General features: G+C 39.8%; 1 protein-coding gene across 4 annotated transcripts in view; it reads right to left on the reverse strand.

The window, feature by feature from the left end:
- gria1b (glutamate receptor, ionotropic, AMPA 1b) overlaps positions 1 to 17004 on the reverse strand; it is a 101236-nt gene extending 84232 nt beyond the window's left edge. For 2 of the 4 annotated variants that reach the window (XM_053648062.1, XM_053648059.1), the window contains exons 1-2: positions 16162 to 17004; positions 15883 to 16017 (exon numbers count right to left, since the gene is read on the reverse strand). In XM_053648062.1, the coding sequence (XP_053504037.1) occupies positions 15883 to 16017; positions 16162 to 16243 (217 nt within the window). In that variant the 5' untranslated portion in view covers positions 16244 to 17004. The remainder of the gene's footprint in view (positions 1 to 15882; positions 16018 to 16161) is intronic. The other 2 variants (XM_053648061.1, XM_053648060.1) reach the window with 2 other exon arrangements.
- Between the last annotated feature and the right edge of the window lie 3867 nt (positions 17005 to 20871).

The following is a 20871-nucleotide window of genomic DNA, read 5'->3' on the forward strand; positions in this document are numbered from 1 at the left end:
TCCTCCAGGGTCTGGGGTTTGAGTCCCGCTGGGGCCATGTGTGTGCGGAGTTTGCATGTTCTCCCCGTGCTGCGGGGGTTTCCTCCCCCAGTCCAAACACATGGTAGGCTGATTGGCGTGTCTAAAGTGTCCATAGTGTATGAATGAGTGTGTATGTGATTGTTGCCCTGTGATGGACTGGCACCCTGTCCAGGGTGTACCCTGCCCGATGCTTCCTGGGATAGGTTCCCTGTGACCCTGAAGAAGGAGTAAGCAGTAGAAGATGGATGGATATTTAATCACTTTCTAATTATCATCACCATTAACATGTTAAATTTGCAGATTCCTTGTAGACCCATTTATTAATTTTAAATAAATCCTGTTTTCTGTTTCAAAAGTGCACTTTTTCTGTCTGCACTCCGATGTGTACTCCGATGTCTATGCAAAATGCGCAAAGGTTGGCAGGTCTTGTAATATAATATAATGTAATCAGAGGAAGCCTCACTGGACAGCATGGCAGCGTAATATCATGTAAAGATGTTATACTGTGAAATCGTTATATCGCACAAGCCTAGTGTACGTGTTGGAAATTTGAAGCTAATTTAAATAGCAAAGCTAATAAAAAATATACAAAGAGTAAATGATGCATGAATGTGTTATGATTAAGATGTAATGAATTTAGAAGTGAAATAACGTGTCAGTAGAAATAAGGCTTATGCATAAATGCTTATGAAATTACTCAAAACTACTTATACTTCGGGCTGGGTGATAAAACGGTATCAGAATTTATCGATGGTACACCTTTATCGGTAACGATAGAAAAAATGTTCAGTATAATGCTCGATAAAATGTAAACAGACATGCAGTTAGGACGCACGAACAACCCTCAAGGGTGCGTCGTCTCTGGATCATAAACAGCCTTTCCTATGCCTTGATAAAGGAGTGTGCTACAAGTGACAAGCAAACAGCCAATAACAAGTTGCGTATCTGTGGGGTTCGGTTGCATCATCATCACGTGACATCAGAACACACGAACACTAGGGCTGCACAATTAATCGAATATTGATCTCGATTATGATTTTGACTGCCCACGATTACATGATCGACTGAGATATTGACGTTTAAAGTTTGTCCACCGCTCATAGAAAACTCTGCTGCATATCAAATCAAGCGCTTCCTAAACTTACAGCCAGTCACCATAGAGTGGCGCAGGGATGACGTCATTTTTTACGCCAAAAACTGGAAACGAGTTAGCATTTTAGTGCTCGAGCTGCCAGCTTCACTTTGTGCTCCAGCGCTTGCACAAGGGGAAATCATGACACTAACATGTTACTAAATGGCACTACAAAGGTTGTCGGGGACATTAAATGTCATCACGCCGAACAGGAAAATACTTTGCAGATAAACTGGTTTGTGCTGTGCACAATTCCCAACGAAAATGTGGATGAAGATTCATCCACAGAGTAAATCTGTATTATGGAAAATGTTTTTAAATTAAGTTTGGAAAAGTTGTCGGAAGCTTGGTGATAGTGATGTTGAAGTCGAGCGACCGTGGTGTAGTTCGTTTATAGCATACGTTTAGCTTTTTATTTATGCCGATTGTATTTAGGCTTTAAACTTCATAAAAGTTGTGTTCATTTGTGAAAATTATCTTGATGCACAAAAAGTATTGTAAACTTTTGTTGATCATAGAGCTTATTTTTTGCAATAATCCAAAAGCCTATGGGGAAATCCTATTGGGTTTTTGTCGAGGGAACCAGTGTGATGCTAACTTCCGGCTTCTGGTACAAAATGACATGCACCACTCTAGTAGGTGATTTGTCTGCGTCTCTCCTCTTGTAAACACTGTTATTGCCTTTTCTGCATAGGCCTGAATTGTTTTCATTTGGTTGCATATTGTTATATTGGATTGGATATTTTCCTTTGGTTGATGGTATTTTTTATTTTTACTTATCCTATATTTTGGGTACAATATAATTTATATTTTGCTTCTACGAGATGATGCACTTTAATGATCAGTCTAATTTGATGCAAAGATTTGTACATTAGCAGGAATGCAGCACAACATGGAGGTGAAAGCAGCAGTCTGTTTATTTAAATGTGAAAGTGCAATAATATGTTGTCCCTAAAATCAATGAATAATCGTGATAAATAATCGTGATCTCAATATTAATCAAAATAATTTTATTAATTCAAGACGTGATTATCGTTTTGGCCATAATCATGCAGCCTTAACGAACACATGCAAAAATGAGTTCAGAGCCTGCCGAGGAGATTGTGAATAAAAAAGGACGTGAGCTCACCGGTGTGGCATGATTTTTTTTAGTTTCTTTTCATCTGACGAACATCAGAACACCATTGTGTGTGAGCTTTGCAAAAAAAAACCGTGCATGAGCAGTGCTCCGCACATGTACAGTGCTTGTGACTCTGAACAGCGGGCAAGGAAGAAATGTGACATTTTGCCACTTTTTGTGTTTTCTGTTTAAAATGTCGGCTCTGGGGAGGACAGTGAGTGTCCTCAGAGCAGGAGCTCGGCTCTTCAGGCGCAGACCTCAGCACAGTGTTATCCAGAAGCAAATGTTAAAGTGGAAGTTTTATACGAGGCTAGGCTAATAGGCTAATAATATTTGTGTCTGAGCACAAACCAGAGCACCAGGAGTCACATTCTGTGCTTTAATGCTATGTTGATCTACCTCAAAGTTTGCCTTTCACATTGCACACATTTTGTAACATTTTATTTATTAAGTTCAAGAGTTTCTTTAACACTTATTCATTTAATCTTCATATAAGATATAAGAGAAGATATTTGATTAAATTCTATTTTGTTTTTGACTGTTAAACCCTCAATTATTTGTTGTTTGCCTTAATAAAGTGGGTAAATTAAAAATATAGTGCTTAAATTCAAATAATTTTTTCTACTGGTCTTTGTTTTAAAAAAGATTAAAATTTATCAATAATTATCAATACCGAATGATATGAAATATTACATCGTGATACATTTTTTATCTGTACCGCCCAGCCCTACCATACCATATAAATGTATGAGGTAAGTAAATGTAGTAAAAGTAAATTTTCCATTTTATGACAATACAAATTATAATAATATAAAATGTTAATGTTCAAAGAATTATTTAATGCTTTGCTATTATTATACACTGATCAGTCATAACATTAAAACCAATTAACATGGATTATCTCATTACAATGGTACCTGTCAAGGGGTGGGATATATTAGGTAGCAAGTGAACAGTCAGTTTTCAAAGTTGGAAAAATGGGCAAGCGTAAGGATCTGATCGCCAATTTGTGATGGCTAGAAGACTGGGTCAGAGCATCTCCGAAATGGCAGGTCTTGTGGGGTGTTAATGGTATGCAGTGGTTAGTACCTACCAAAAGTGGTTCAAAGAAGGACAACTGGTGAATCGGTTGATAGAAAGGTGACTCCTTTCTATGATAGAAAGGTAGCCGTAGACTGGTCAGAGTGCCCATGCTGACCCCTAACCTCCAAAAGCACCTTCAATGGGCATGTGAGCATCAGAACTGGACCATGGAGCAATGGAAGAAGGTGGCCTGGTCTGATGAATCACGTTTTCTTTTACATCATGTCGATGGCCAGGTGAGTGTGCATCACTTACCTACCTACCTAAACATTTTTGCAGACCAAGTATACCTCTTCATGGCAATGGTATTCCATAAAGGCAGCGGAATTCAAGAATGGTGTGAGGAACATGACAAAGAGTTCAAGGTGTGGACTTGACCTCCAAAGCAGCTTTACAGAAATATATAAACACAAGATGCAGATTTTAAGTGTGTGAATTTATCCCTATTGAGCAAGCCGGTGGCGACGGTGGAAAGGAAAAAGTCCCTAAGATGAAATGAGGAAGAAACCTTGAGAGGAACCAGACTCAGAAGGGAACCCATCCTCATCTGGGTAACAATGGATAGTGTGAAAGTAAAAGAAATTTCATTATGGTTTTAACATAAAGTTAGTTTGTTGAACTAGTCCACTGTTCACCAAAGGAGACCTGAGTGCAAAACTGCATGTGGTAATTGCAGTTCAAGCGGTACCATCCTAAGCAATCTCCAGGCTGTAAACTCCAGTTGATGAGAGCTCCATCCAGAGGTAGGGCATCAGGATGGATCAGGCAGGACGGGAGAGCAGAAAGGGTCAGGATCACTGGTATCTCCATAAAATCAAGTGTGGCTCTTCAGAAGTAGAGAGGGAGAGGGAGATAAAGAGAGGGAGAGATTATTAAGTATGCTTAAAGGATCTTCTGCTAAAATCTTGATGCCAGATATCACAGCACACATTCAGAGGTCTTGTGGAGTCCATGCCTCGACAGGTCAAAGCTGTTTTGGTGGCACCATGGGGACCTAAACAATATTAGGCAGGTGGTTTTAATGTTATGGCTGATTAGTAGATATTTCTTTTCTGCTTCATTGTACTAGCTAGCACTGCTCACTCTCTGAAGCAGTAGGAAACCCAGTGTTGCTGTTTACAGAGACCACAGAGTTTATCATGTACCAAAACCACAATTAATCTGCAGGGTTGTCACATAAGCATGGAATTAACAAAGAAATAAAATTTGCAAATTAAAAACTCATTCAAATTATGGTTTTTAATAATCATCTATATGTTTTAAGCTCTTTATTTTATATAATATTAATATATATAATACTAATATATATAATAAATAAAATATAATATATTATTAGTGGTGGCTCAGTGGTTACTGATCAGAAGGTCAGGAGTTCAAGCCCCAGCTCTGTCAAGCTACCACTGTTGGGGCCTTGGGCGAGGCCCTTAACCCTCAATTGCTCAATTTTATAAATGAGATAAATGTAAGTCGCTCTGGATAAGGGTGTCTGCCAAATGCCGTAAAAATAATACTTATATTTAATATACTGATGTTGAGTACCACAAAAAACCTTTCATATGATTTGTATGCTACTGATGACTTCCTTTAATTAAATGATGAATATTAATTAAATTTTGGGTTTTTACTTAAACTTATTGATTCTTCAGATATATTGGAAAAACAATCTGACAAAATAATGGACAGCTGCAGCCCTATCTATCTTAAAATAAAACTTCAATTATTGTAAGCAGTGGAAGTCTATCAGTTAGAATTAAAGTTAATATGGATAATAATAATAATAATAATAATAATAATACATGTTAATAGGATTCTCTTGACAAGTTTTCTTCATTCAGAAAAGAAATAAAAAGACAGCACTGTCACAGTGTCAGCTGCTCTGTTTTAACTAGCAGGTGCCGAACAAAGCTCACATTTATTACAATAATTGGTATGGCATCTGAATGATTAATAACTATTTCCTCTAAGAGGCTGAGACATAATTAAGGCCAAGCCATCTGTTTGTCTTTTATTGCAATACTACTATAAAAATTATTGTTAAGATACCCAGTATACACTTATCCGCCATAATGTTAAAACCAGCTGTGTCATATTGTGTAGGTCCCACTTCTGCAAACAAAACAGCTCTGAGCCGTTGAGGCATGGACTCCACAAGACCTCTGAAGGTGTGCTGTGGTATCTGGAACCAAGATGTTAGCAGCAGATCCTTCAAATCCTGTAAGTTGCAAGGTAGGGCCTCCATGGATCGGACTTGTTTGTCCACACATCCCACAGATGCTCGACTGGATTGAGATCTGCGGAATTTGTTAACACTTTGAACTCTTTGTCATGTTCCTCAAAACATTCCTGAACAATTTTTGCAGTGTGGCAGTGCACATTATCCTGCTGAAAGAGGCCACTGATATTAGGGAATACCAATGCCATGTAGGGGTGTACTTAGCCTGCAACAGTGATTAGGTAGGTGGTACGTTTCAAAGTAACACATGAATGCCAGGACTCAAGGTTTCCTAGTAGAACATTACCTAAAGCATCACACTGCCTCTGCAAGCTTGCCTTCTTCCCATAGTGCATCCAGGTGCCATCTCTTCTCCTGGTAAGCGACGCACATGAACCCAGCTATCCACATGATGTAAAAGGAAATGTGATTCATCAGACCAGGCCACCTTCCATTGCTCCATGGTCCAGTTCTGATGCTCACATGCTCATTGTAGGCGCTTTCTGCAGTGGGCAGGGGTCAGCATGGGTACACTGACTGGTCTGCAGCTAAGCAGCCCCATACACAGCAAGCTGCAATGCACAGTGTTCTCAATCCTTTCTATCAGAGCCAGCATTAAACTTTTCAGCAATTTGTGCTACAGTAGCTCTTCTGTGGGATTGGACCAGACGGACTAGCCTACGCGCTGCACGTGCATCAATGTGCCTTGGGTGCCCATGACCCTGTCTCCAGTTTACTAGTTGTCCTTCTTTGGACCACTTTTGGTAGGTACTAACCACTGCATACTGGGACCACCCCACAAGACCTGCCGTTTTGATGTTCTGACCTAGTTGTCTAGCCATCACAAATTAGCCCTTGTCAAAGTTGATCAGATCTTTACGCTTGCCCATTTTTCCTGCTTCCAACACGTCAATTTCGAGAACTGACTTTTCACATGCTGCTTAATATATCACACCCCTTGACAGGTGCCACTGTAATGAGATAAGCAATGTTAGTGGTTATGATTAGTGTATATATCAAATATATAATATATCAAAATTAGCGTAAATAAAACTATGCTTTTCTGCTTTCTCAGCCATGTGAGCGGTCAGACTCAATGTAATAAAATTCACACAATGGAAAAGGTAATTCACTATAGGAGAATGGCGGCATGTCGACGGACTAAAGTTCTCAGATTGCTTTGTGGCTAACAAACATGATTCCTAGCACACATACTCATTCCCATACAGTAGTTCCCATTTGCCCAACTACTAATCATTCAATTAACTATTCAGTCACGCACACACCCTATAAATCCAAACTCTGGACATTTACCAAATGCAAAGTATCGCTCAGTGTATTCTTATATCATATGCCAAGCATTTCTCTCTGTTCATGATATTCTGGTTTTGACTTCTGGTTTTTTCATTTTGTATATCCTAGTTTTGACTGTTTGTTAATATCTGTATGTTTTATGACCACGATCTTGTTTGACATTTTGGAATTGTCCACCAGTTTAGTTAATAAAGACATTTACTTGCAACTGCAGCAGTCGCTGGTGCCTGACAAAAAGACATGGGACATGAAAGACTCATTTGTTTCTGCTAGCAGTTATTTTATCTATGTGGATTTTGACCTGTGAATCACACAACCCTCTTCTCTACCTATGTCAGTGAGCAAACAGAGAAAAAGAAGAATATCATCATCATACATATTGTCTTGTTATTTTTTAATGTACATCTGGTACATAAACATTCACGCTACATTCTCTCCGAAATAGCAACCTCTCAATGATATCACGTGATCAGTTAGTCTATGTGCTTCAAAAAATTCCTGACAGTATCTGAGTATGAGAAAATAAATGTCGAAAGTGCGTTGCACAGTGATTTGCCAATTACTTTTTATTTTATTAATGAACAACACATCACATTTTTGAACTGTTTATAGTTAGATATAATGTTCTGGAATGTCTGTGACACAAGTTAGTTCCAGCTATAAACAATCACCAGCCTCTTAAATTAATGACAAAAAAATTTGCAGCTTGTCATGTAACCGAGAAACCAGAGGGGAAATGCAAACTCCTCTGTCCTAAAGACTCTCCCATGGAGGAAATCCTACCAGCTGACACTGGAGACTCCTTCCATAAATGTTACATAAATGTCTTCTAACAGAAAACATCGCCATATCAATGATTATATATTTTTATTTGATAAACAGCCACATAGTTTTTTTTTTTAATCAGTTTATTATTAGGCTTAGACTACATGGACATCTGGCATACAAGTTCTTGTGAATTGTTGCTATAGAAATGATAACGTATTAGAAGTAGCGCATTAATATTAACATTTTATTGATGTTACAGCCGGAAGTGTTGGCCGAGCTGTGATGTTACAGATAATTAATCAATACTTTCTGTTTCGCGAATTCAACAGTTCAACCGTATAACAACAGTATAACAGTATAACCTTCTTTTTAAATGCCAGTTTTACCAATATTTTGTATTCCTATTTATTAATGTCAGTAATAAAAGTGTAACGACTACATTTTCTACTGTCCTGATACCCAATAGTTGATCAACAATAAATATATTTCCCTAGAGTTGTTGACAGTTGATTATATTGTGCAACATATGGACATGAACTGGACTGTAAATTGGACATGGACTAATGGTAATTTTGTAACAATTGTATAAAGCAAGCTTATACATTCAGCTTGTTGCTTATACAGTAAATCCAAGAATTTATACAGATTGCAATGAAATATCAGTTCAACCCATACAAGTTTATTATTCATGTCATTAGCCTAGAGCTGTACCATTCACACACATACTAAAAACAACGTTGGTGTTGGGAATAAAAAAAAGGCTTTCAATTCCTTTATACTTTTAGAAAAACTGCTCATTTTGACAGGAAAAGAACATAAGGGTTAAAGTAGCAAAAATCCAGACACGCTGCACTGAGGCATTAATGTTACATGAAAATATTCCCTATGACATTACATAGAGTGATATTATAGCATGGGCAGCTCTAATTAATAATTTTCAACCCCAATCGTTCTGCATTTTGTTCCATTTTCCAATTCCAGATGGTCCTCAGGAGTTCTGTTACTGTGAGTACACTGTGGTATGTGACAATAAGCACTCTGATATGCACGTATTATGTACGGCACTCCTTCTTTAGTATGGTACATAAGAATATCATTGCATGCTTGTAAACATCCTAATCTCTGTCATTCCTTCTACAAGGTAATGAAATGTCTCAGAAGAATTATACACTAGAAAATACAGTTCTGTCCCTGTATTGATGATTTCTTTAAACGTTCCAACTCTGTCTTTCTTGCTCCATCATCTGAAAATCTTTCTTGAAATGGCATTTTTAATCACTTCTCCAGAGAGCAATGTCCTATTCCAGCACAATATCGCCTTTGTGCATAAATGGATTTTTAACAACTCTCGACAGCGAGGACAGGGCCACTGCTACTCATGCACATTCAGAAAATAAACTTCAGAAAGAGAATCATTTTGGTTATGAGACGATGAATAATAGATTAAATGAATGTGGCAGACGCAGGCTGTGCCGAGCGATTAGCGCAGCTCCTCTGAGACGCAGCCACTTTGACGGGCCTTTAAAGCTGCCATTGGAGCAAAGTTGCACGGCACTGTGAATAGTTACCGTAAGTGGCTTCCTTCGTGTATGTAAACCCTGTCGGCCTTCAGATGCTGTATGGAACATTTTTTGATCATAACAACGCCAGCTGAGAGATACATTTGCAATAAAAAAAATCTGGTTGATGTTTAACACTCTCCCAAGGCTTGTTGTTAAACTTTATCCATCACCTTTATTCATGTTTATTCAGAATATAACTGGCCCAATCTGCTTATAAACTAGGGATTTAAACTAGGGGTTTAAATAGTTGTAATTAAATGCTGATTTGCAAACAAAGTTTGCAGTAATCAGGCCTGGTTGCATCTAGTTCAACTGAACCCCATTATGAATGCAGTTTCATATATTTTGGGAATTAGTAACTATGGGGGCAAATACATTTTCACACAGGCCCATTTGGTACTGGATAACTTTTTTGCTTCAAATTATAAATAACATTATAATTTAAAAGCTGTATTTTATGTTTAGTCAGGTTGCCTTTTGTTTTATCTTAAATTGTGTTTTAATTTCTGAAACAATTTAGTATGTGATATACGCAAAAACAGAACAAATACTTTTTCACAGCACTGTATCCAAATGTTCATATCTGTAATCACGATTTGTTGTGTTTTCAGGGGAAACCGCAATTGTTTACCAGCACATGGAGTTCTGCAGCCTTTAAAACATTTTTGCATAACTATTCCCATTAAAGTAAATGACTGAATTGAATCCAGACCTGCCTGATCCATAATGATGCCCTACTTCTGGATGGAGTTCTCATCAACTGGAGGCTGCAGCCTGGAGATTGCTTAGGATGGTACCGCCTGAAGTGCCATGGAAATAGTTTTGGACCTCAATTCCACAAGGACATTCTCGCTGTGGTTACTGGGACTACGGTTGCTGCTATGGCCTTGGGACTACAATTACCACTATGGACTAGTTCAACAAACAGACTTCATATAAAAACCATAATGAACTTTCTTTTACTTTTACACTATCCATTGTCACCCAGATGAGGATGGGTTCCCTTCTGAGTCTGGTTCCTCTCAAGGTTTCTTCCTCATATCATGTTAGGGAGTTTTCCTTGCCACCATCACCGTTGCTCAATAGGGATAAATTCAGACATTTAAAATCTGTATCCTGTGTTTATATGTTTCTGTAAAGCTGCTTTGAGTCAATGTCCATTTTAAAAGCGCTATACAAATAAAATTTAATTGAAATAAATTAAATTGAACTGAACTGAGATAAATGTGTGCAGACTTCATTCTTTAAGAGATTTATAATTATATATCTGAACCTACAGTGAGGGAAAAAAGTATTTGATCCCCTGCTGATTTTGTACGTTTGCCCACTGACAAAGAAATGATCAGTCTATAATTTTAATGGTAGTTGTATTTGAACAGTGAGAGACAGAATAACAACAAAAAAATCCAGAAAAACGCATGTCAAAAATTTTATAAATTAATTTGCATTTTAATGAGGGAAAAAAGTATTTGACCCCCTCTCAATCAGAAAGATTTCTGGCTCCCAGGTGTCTTTTATACAGGTAACGAGCTGAGATTAGGAGCACACTCTTAAAGGGAGTGCTCCTAATATCAGTTTGTTACCTGTATAAAAGACACCTGTCCACAGAAGCAATCAATCAGTCATATTCCAAACTCTCCACCATGGCCAAGACCAAAGAGCTCTCCAAGGATGTCAGGGACAAGACTGTAGACCTACACAAGTCTGGAATGGGCTACAAGACCATTGCCAAGCAGCTTGGTGAGAAGGGGACAACAGTTGGTGCGATTATTCGCAAATGGAAGAAGCACAAAAGAACTGTCAATCTCCCTCGGCCTGGGGCTCCATGCAAGATCTCACCTCGTGGAGTTGCATTGATCATGAGAACAGTGAGGAATCAGCCCAGAACTACACGGGAGGATCTTGTCAATGATCTCAAGGCAGCTGGGACAATAGTCACCAAGAAAACAATTGGTAACACACTACGCCGTGAAGGACTGAAATCCTGCAGCGCGCGCAAGGTCCGCTGCTCAAGAAAACACATATACATGCCCGTCTGAAGTTTGCCAATGAACATCTGAATGATTCTGAGGACAACTGGGTGAAAGCGTTGAGGTCAGATGAGACCAAAATGGAGCTCTTTGGCATCAACTCAACTCGCCGTGTTTGGAGGAGGAGGAATGCCGCCTATGACCCCTGGAACACCATCCCCACCGTCAAACATGGAGGTGGAAACATTATGCTTTGGGGTTTTTTTTCTGCTAAGGGGACAGGACAACTTCACCGCATCAAAGGGACGATGGACGGGGCCATGTACCGTCAAATCTTGGGTGAAAACCTCCTTCCCTCAGACAGGGCATTGAAAATGGGTCGTGGATGGATATTCCAGCATGACAATGACCCAAAACACATGGCCAAGGCAACAAAGGAGTGGCTCAAGAAGAAGCACATTAAGGTCCTGGAGTGACCTAGGCAGTCTCCAGACCTTAATCCCATAGAAAATCTGTGGAGAGAGCTGAAGGTTCGAGTTGCCAAACGTCAGCCTCGAAACCTTAATGATTTGGAGAAGATCTGCAAAGAGGAGTGGGACAAAATCCCTCCTGAGATGTGTGCAAACCTGGTGGCCAACTACAAGAAACGTCTGACCTCTGTGATTGCCAACAAGGGTTTTTAAACCAAGTACTAAGTCATGTTTTGCAGAGGGGTCAAATACTTATTTCCCTCATTAAAATGCAAATCAATTTATAACATTTTTGATGTGCGTTTTTCTGGATTTTTTTTTTTGTTATTCTGTCTCTCACTGTTCAAATAAATCTACCATTAAAGTTATAGACTGATCATTTCTTTGTCAGTGGGTAAACATACAAAATCAGCAGGGGATCAAATACTTTTTTCCCTCACTGTATACCATATCGCCAAAGGTTTGTGGACACCTGACCATTACACCCATATCTGGTTCTTCCCCAGACTGTTGTCAAACAACTTTATAGAATGTATTTTTATGCTGTAGCATTACAATTTCCCTCCACTTGAACTAAGAAGCCCAAACCTGTTCCAGCATGACAATGCCCATGTGCACAAAGTGAGCTCCATGAAGACATGGTTTGCCAAGTTTGGAGTAGAAGACCTCAAGTGTTCTGCACAGAGCTCTGACTTCAGCCCCACAGACCACCTTTGGGATGAACTGGAAAGCCAACTGCACCCCGGACATCCTCACCCAACATCAGTGCCTGACATCACTAGTGCTCTTGAATGAACACAAATCCCCACAGCTACACTCCAAAATCCACTCGCCTTTCCAGAACAGTGGAGGTTATTATCAGCAAAGACGGGACTAAATCTGGAATGGGATGTTCAACAAGCACATATGGATGTGATGGTCAAGTGTACACAAATTTTTAGCCATATGGTGTAGGCACTTTTATCACTTTTTGCTATAAATGGTATAAGCAGTCACTAAGGACTTCTGAACCTCCAGGGTGCCTTATGATTTTTAAAACAGGTATGCAAAAAAGCACATTTTACTATCATTTGGTTAAAATAGTTTGGTTTATGTATCAGGCAGTCGCTGGGGGCACCTTCTGTTGTGAAGGAATAGAAACTGATAAGACGATAAAGAAGTATGAATCATGAATCGTTTATATCTACTGTATATTGGGTGGAAAGACAGAGAAAAAAAAAAGAAAAAAAGAAGAAACTGAGCCACTAACACTGAGAACAAATTGGACTTACTCAAGCTGCCCATGTTCTTGCTACCATTTTTAATTGAAATGGAAAATGTTAGTGGCTAACTAGCTAGTATCTAGACTAAAAAGTGTTAGGCTAGCACACTTCAAGTTGTTAGTTCATTACTACTAGCTATGACAACAGTAGCCTGTTAACTCATCCAAGACAATTATAAGCATTAATTCTGTTCATTCTTGCATATAAAATATTCATTATTGCTATGGGAGTATATGCTGTTGCTTTGGGCACCCCAAATGTTTACACACCTGTAGAAGAATTAGAAACTATCAACACAGAAGGGCACACTGTTCCAAATATTGTTCTGACAGTTCCTCAATTTCAGCTACATCACTCAAGTTCATAAATTGTTCTTCCCCAAAAAAAACTAGAAGCCAAAATTAAACCACTGCCATCCTGACCAGGCAGTTACTAAGGAATAAATGCATGACAAACCACCACACTGCACAAACTTGTTTCTGTGGCCCGCATGAGACCAGTCATGGATGAACACCTCTAGTATCAACCGGATGCCTTATGGACCTTTCTGGAAAGAATAGTGTGCTTCTGCCTCTCATTCATATCTGTATTTGTATCTGTTTAAAACGCATTGTCTGTTCACTTGAAATAATGTATTCATATATAGTTACATTCCTGTTATAAACTATGCAGTCAGGTCAGGTGCTGCCTTAATATAAACAACTGGGTAACAAATAATATGCAGGGCAGATCATCAGCTATCTATGATTGGTGCTTCTTTTCTTTTAATCACCTTCAATAACAGATTATGTTAATGAGTATCTTCACTACAGGGCATTGGGACTAATTCCCTTCATTTGCATCTGCATGTCCGTTTAATTATCTGCTAGGGATCGGGAGTTCAGGAAGGACAGCAAGTGACGAGCACATCATGCATATTACAGTAATACCATTTAAACAATTTAGGACTTGCAGGGAATTCCGAATAAGGCAAAATAACTATTTTATAGCACTGTTCTATTTGTAAACTGTCTTTTTTTGACAGGAAGATTAGTTTCACAGCATGTAAGTACAAAGAGCAAGGAAGAATATTCAAAATATTTGCAAAAACACGCTAAAAATGGCAACTTTGTCACAGATGACAAATATCCTATTTATCAAGGCCTTGTACTTGTTTCTCACCACAACAAACAGACAAATGTTTGTTAACATGGCTGATGAGTTCATGGAATTCCATCAGCCAGCCTTCTAATCAGGCCTTCAAAACACTCAAGAGTTCCCCTGGGCTGCTTCCATACCAATTTTCAGACCATACCAAATGAAGTAAACAAGATTGACATCTTATTTGGGAACTTATTATAGAGGCAAAGAATTCATTTTGATGGTGTTCGGAGCAGACTCTTTCATCATGTTCGGTATGATGAGTTGGGCCAGAGAGTTGCACACAATCAGGGGATGAGACACAAAGCAGGTAGCACATACACACCCTGATGAGAAGACTCTGTGGTCGTGTAGGTAATTAGCTCTGTATAATTGCTTTCACTTTCCACACATGCAGACGCAGGAGCCCACTTTGAAGTACGCACTCTTGCAAGATGCTCCGCATTCACAACTAATGCAATCATCCTCGGGATCAATCACAGACATTTCCACAGTACTGATGGCCAATTACACTGCACTTCCAATAGCTTCTCAGGGTATCATCATGGTGCAACAGAGAAAGCTTTATAGAAGCAATTGAACTGCTAATGTTTGGCGGAGCTGCCTATAGCTGGGATTGATTTTTCATCCTAAATGCACCATGTACCAAATATCAAATCATCATAAAATATTATATAACACATCCAAATCCTCCTTGGGACTTTCTGCAGTGTGATTATGAGGATCATATACTCTTCAGGCACTCTGTCTAGAGCTGACATAAATAATGCCAGTTCCCCGAGTTAACCTCAGACTTCAAACAAGAAGAAGTCGCACTTGCTAGCAAGTGAGTTGAGGTGAGGATTTTCTCATCATCTAAGCTGTCAGGAGCTAGTAATATCAGCGGGATTTAGAAACGCACCACATGCTGAATGTACCTCTCGCCTTTTCGCTCGCAAATACAGTCACTTTTGATGTTAAAGTAAATCACACAGTAATCATCTAATGACGCAATAGAACGCTTTGTCTCTTTTGTGAAGGTTCAGTAGAATATCATGCTGCTTTCTTCTCATAAAAAAAACCCCAACAACACACCTAAAGATTTCTGCTGCAGTTCTTCCAGTTAAGTAGGACCTCCATTCCTTTAAGACACATTTAGAGCCGCACTGATATGATACCAAGTATTGAGCTCATGCATGTACTGAAGGATTTTATGCCATACAATTGTGTACGATGCAGTTGGACGTGACACAGTTCATGCACATGAACACACAACACATACTGTCTGTGATGTTTTGCATAACTTAGCAACAGATTACAAAGAGCATATTAGTACTGTGGTAAAAATAGAAAAATGGGATCAGGATCTAAATGCAACCAGGATCTAACCTAACCATTCTTCAAATCCTGCTGCATCAATGAAAGAAATGTTATGGGAAATATTTAATACAGCTACAATCGGAATATCCACTGCGGAAGAAAAAAAAGAAAAAGAAAATGTATTGATGGACATTATATGCCCATGGTTTAATGGAAGACTTAAATCCTCACTGCACAACTTAGACTGCTGCAACAGATTCCGAAGTCATGACCGTGACTTTTTTTTATTCCTCACTCTTCCCTAAAGGCTGTCTGTGCTCATCTGTCCTGGTTGCATGCTAGTCTATCCAGAAGTCACTCCGTTTTACAGAGAGAGCATGGCGGACACGCTTCATTTCTCATTATTAAGACGAGGAGTTTGAAGGCGCGGGCACGGCGAGAGCGAACGGGTGCTCGAGACAATGTGCCATTCATGTGCTTTGTGTCTATTCAGGGAAATGTTAGATAGAAAGACACAGGCAGAACTTACATGCGTATGTCATGGCGAAACTGCTGCCCACGTCCACCATGTCCACTTGTGGCACCAGTTTGGGGAGCTCGTGCTGCTGAGATAGCGCGAATCGGAACACCTCATATTCATGCGAGTCGGTCGGGAACAAACCGCCTGCCAAGACAAAACAAAACAAAAAAAAAACGGTATAACATTTCATATGCTCCTGTAGTAAAAACAAAACTTCGCCGGCACTCGGTTCCGGAGATTAAAACACAAGTGTAGGTGCGCTATAAAGACGCGCGCGACTCCACTCACCTATATTAATGTTACTTGGAAAACTCGAACACGAGCACCAGCCGAGCAAGCTGGTGAGCAGTAAGGCCAGGCTTGGCTCCATGTTTTCTTTTGCATTTGCGAAAATGAGCCGAATTCCGAATTATATATCCCACTGAGCATCCGCAGTTCCACTTTACAGCGCGGCCATCAGCGCGTCAAATACACGCTATAACGCTAGCGCGCGCTCCGCACCGCACAGCACCGCACCGAACAGCACAACACCGCGTACGCTGTCTCGATATGCAGCGTTATGCGTGAGAATGGCAGCGCTAAGCACGGCTAAGGAGATTTAAACACGTCAGCAGAGACCTCAACACGAACACGCACGCTTGTGTTTTTCACCCAACAGGACGAGTGCGCTCTGGCGGACAATTCCCCTCCCGGCTTTTTTCTCCGCGGTTCTGGAAACGACACATCAGAACTCATGTGTTAGTGCGCTGTTCGGATGATGGACGCCCCGTTCGTGCATTTTGCTTGTCTATACGTGTAAATAAATTCGATTAAGTTCCTTAACAAACACTGATATTATAAATAAAACACAAACCATGAATAAAACGTAAACAACAGCAAATATGTGAATGTTATCATCATCATCATCATGATCATCATTATTAGTAGTAATAGTATTGTACAGTATCTGGTGTTGCTGCTGTTGTTATTATTGTCATTTTTATAATTATATTTATTATTGTTAATGGTAGTCTCAGCAAGCATGCCCACATTGGCCCTTCATCGGCAACCTGTATATAGTGTGGGACAAGGCTAACCCACGCATATCCCAAAATGCCACAATGTGAGTTTTCTGTGGTTAGCCCACACTTTGACATGCTCAAACAAATCCAATGTAGGACCACCACTGGGGCAATGCTGTGGGGCCAATGCCACACCCAATTTTGGCTGCCTATGGTTTGCTAGGGTAGTAGTAGTAGTATTAGTAGGATTAGAAGTAGTAGTAGTATTGTTGTTGGTGATGCTGACGTTTTTGATATTATTATTATTATTATTATTATTATTATTATTATTATTATGGAGGCCAAATAATGCCACCTTCCCAATCCATGCTCAGGGGTTAAGTCCTGAGCTAGGGTTACCATCTGTCTGGAGTTTTGCATGTTTCCTCCAGGTTCTCTAATTTCCTTCCTGGATTGGCAACTCTAAATTGCCTCTAGGTGTGAATGAGTGTTTGAATGAGTGTATGCATGGTGTCCTGTAATAGATTGGCATTCTATCCAGGGTGTGTTCACACCTCATGGCCAGAGTTCCTGGGATAGGCTCCAGATCCACCACACCACAGCATACAGTATGACATCATTTCAATATGGCTGCACACACAGACAACAGCAAATAAAATATCACTTCTCTACTTTAAACACATTTATTGTAGTATTTATTTTGGATAAATCAAGATACACACATTAGTTGGTTACATTTATAACAATGACTATATAGTTTTGAGAAAGTAAATAAACTTGAATGTTAGCAGGCTAGATTGTTCCTAGAAAAACACAAGTTCATGTTTTGTCCCACTTTGTAGCTTGAACAATCAGAGCTCGAAAATTATGTAAGTCCCCTCAGAAAATTAAATTCATTGTTAAATCACGTTTAACAATGGATAGCTTTACAGAAATATATATATTCCGGATATAAATTTTAAATGTATAAATTTGTCCCTAATGAACAAGCCAGGAGCAATGGTGGCAAGGGAAAAACTCCCTGAGAGGACACGAGGAAGAAAGCTTGAGAGAAATCAGGCTCAAAGGGGAAAACATCATCTAGGTGACACCGCATAGTGCAATTATAAATAATTCCTTTCTATAACTCTATACTATATTGTCAAAATGTGCAATTGTGTAACAAGGAAAGTCATTATAGTTTTAAGCTGAAGCCTATTTTGTTGAAGTTATTAACTGTTCACTGATTTGAGACTTGAGTGCAAAACTTTTCATGGCAATTGTAGTACAAAGCCTTCTTCATGGTTTTTATATGGGGCCATCTTCAGCAGCAACAAGTGGTTTCCAAGTGATGAGAACTCCAACCAGAAGTAGGGCATCAGGATGGATCAGGAAGGTTTGGAGCACTGAAGGGGTCAGGATCACTGGTATCTCAGGAGTGGCATTTGTAGCTAGACAGAGAGAGTGAAAGAGGGAGAGGGAGAGAGAAACACACATTATTAGGTACAGTATGTTCATTGTCACGTAATGGTTATATTAAAAGACTTCCCAGTTTCAAGATCCAAGAAAAAGTGTTTGTGTAGAGCACCACTATGTTTTGCATAACATTTGATTTATTGAGATGTATGATTTGTGGACAATATCTACAACCCTATCATTTTAATCAACACAAGCTAGATAGGATTCATCAAGTCTGCATGAATTGCACAGGATAAACAGACCTCGCAGGGGTGGGATTTGAGATTGGCGTTGGGGTGGCACACGGGGTGACACTGCTGATAGGCAGCTGCTACCCAGTGTTATGCCACTGTGTATGATTGGTGTTTTTTGTTAGTTTCTGTAAGTTTTCTGCTATACGTGTTACAAAGACACACTCTATGATTAGTGTTTTAAAGCTAGTTCATCACTTCCATTTCTCAAGTACTTTCCATAAATTTCTAGGCCCTGTGCAAATACATTATCTGCAGGTTTCTTGTTATCTCCTGAAAATGCAAATGTTTTAAGCAATGCCCTTTAAAGTCTACATCCAACCTGTGGCCCTTCAGTCCACTATTCCTTCTTCCGCTATTCCTCCAGAGTACAGCAGGCACATGACTCAACTCACTATTAATTATTGGGTTTAGTAGGTGTTCTGGAGCAGGGATATCACAAATCCATTTAAAATCCATTCCTGTAGGGCAGGAAATGTAACTTCATAAACCCACAACTATAGTTATTAGAAAACAGTGTGGTGACCCAGCACATTCATGCTATGTAGGGAAATGAATGTGCTGGGAATATGTTTCAGAAACTTTGAATTAATAGACGCAGTAATTAACTGGAACCTGCTGTAGTGGCTTTGTCTCTGCTGTAGTTATTTGCAAATAACTTTCAGAACTCTTCAGGGAACTTTAAAGCTCGCTTTGTTCAGTTTTCAAGACTTTTAATGAAGAGGGTGTAAAAACCCCAATGTAATTCCTGTGTTGATGGTAAAAGCACCATTCAATTGTTCAGGGCTACGATTCTAGACAAGATATCCTTCCACGCCGCACATGGGAAATATGTGGGGTTTGTGGGTTGAAAGTGTGCTGAGACCCAACATAAGTAAATTAATTTCCATTGGTGAGCATAAGCATGTCCTAACTGGACTCGCACTGGCCACAGTGCTCAGGTCATTGGTTGGTTCTTAACAGGACAAACCCAAGAGTTTAATTTCATTACTCATGGTTGGATCACACTAGATACCTAATAGAGAGTTGGCTAGAGTGGTTAACACATTTGTCGCATACCCCTGGGGTTGGGGGTTCGATTCCCACCTCCACCCTGTGTGCATGGAGCATGTTCTTCCCATGTTTCAGGGGTTTCCTGAAAGTACTCCAGTTTCCTCCCCCAGTCTAAAGACATGCATTGTAGGCTGATTGGCATCTCTACATTGTCTGTAATGTGGGAATGTGTGTGCGATTGTGCCCTGTGATGGGTTGGCACCCTGTCCAGGGTGTGCCCTGGGATAGGCTCCAGGCTCACCGTGATCCTGTGTAGGATAAGCGGTACAAAAAATGGTGGTGCCGTGGGGAGCAGTGCTGCCCAACAGCTCCAGGTTCCATCCTGAGCTCGGGTTACAGTGTATGGGGAGTTTTGCATGTTCTCGCTATCCCCATGGATTCCCTCTTGGTTCTCTAGATTCCTCCTCCCAAAGACATACATGTAGGTAGGTTGGTTAAGATACACTATATGGCCAAAAGTATGTGGACACCAGACAATCACACCCATATGTGGTTCTTCCCCAAACTGTTCCGCTCACTGGAACTAAGGGGCCCAAAAGCTGTTCCAGCAAGTAAATGCCACTGTCCACAAAGAGTGCTCCATGAAGACATGGCTTGCTAAGGCTGGAGTGAAAGAACTTGAGACAGAGCCTTAGGGATGAACTGGAACGCCGACTGCACCCCAGGTCTCCTTGCCCGACATCAGTGCCCAACCACACTAATGCTCTTGTGACTAAATGGACAAATCCCCACAGTTATGCTCCAAAAACTAGCGGACAGCCTCTCTAGAAGAGTGGAGGTTATTAAAGGGGGACTAAACCTGCAATGAGATGTTCAACAAACATACATGGGTATGATTATCAAAAGTATACAAACCTTTAGTGTATATAGTGTAGATTGCACCAAGTTGTAAACGATTGTATGAATGTGTGAGTGCATGGTACCCGTGATGGTACTTGACTTGTTTCCTATACAGGGTGTATGCCCACCTCACCCCTGTTCCTGGGCTAGGTTCTGGATCCACCTCAATGCTGAATGGGATAAAGATGATTGAATATATTTAAATATGTAGAGAGACTTATGATGACTTTACAGTCAGATAACTTTGCAGAGTACGTTTTTCTTACAAGACTTTCAAATTACAAAAATACAAGCCTGGTCCAGTTTGTATTTACTCTCAGTAGTTTGTGTTTCCTGTATTCCTCCTTCTCCAGCACCATGCTGAACAACACCCTGTGGTTACTGTTCCAAAACGCTCTTGTTTATTTTGTTTGTTC

This window comes from Ictalurus furcatus, chromosome 18, assembly GCF_023375685.1.
Source record: "Ictalurus furcatus strain D&B chromosome 18, Billie_1.0, whole genome shotgun sequence".
NCBI lineage: Eukaryota > Metazoa > Chordata > Actinopteri > Siluriformes > Ictaluridae > Ictalurus > Ictalurus furcatus.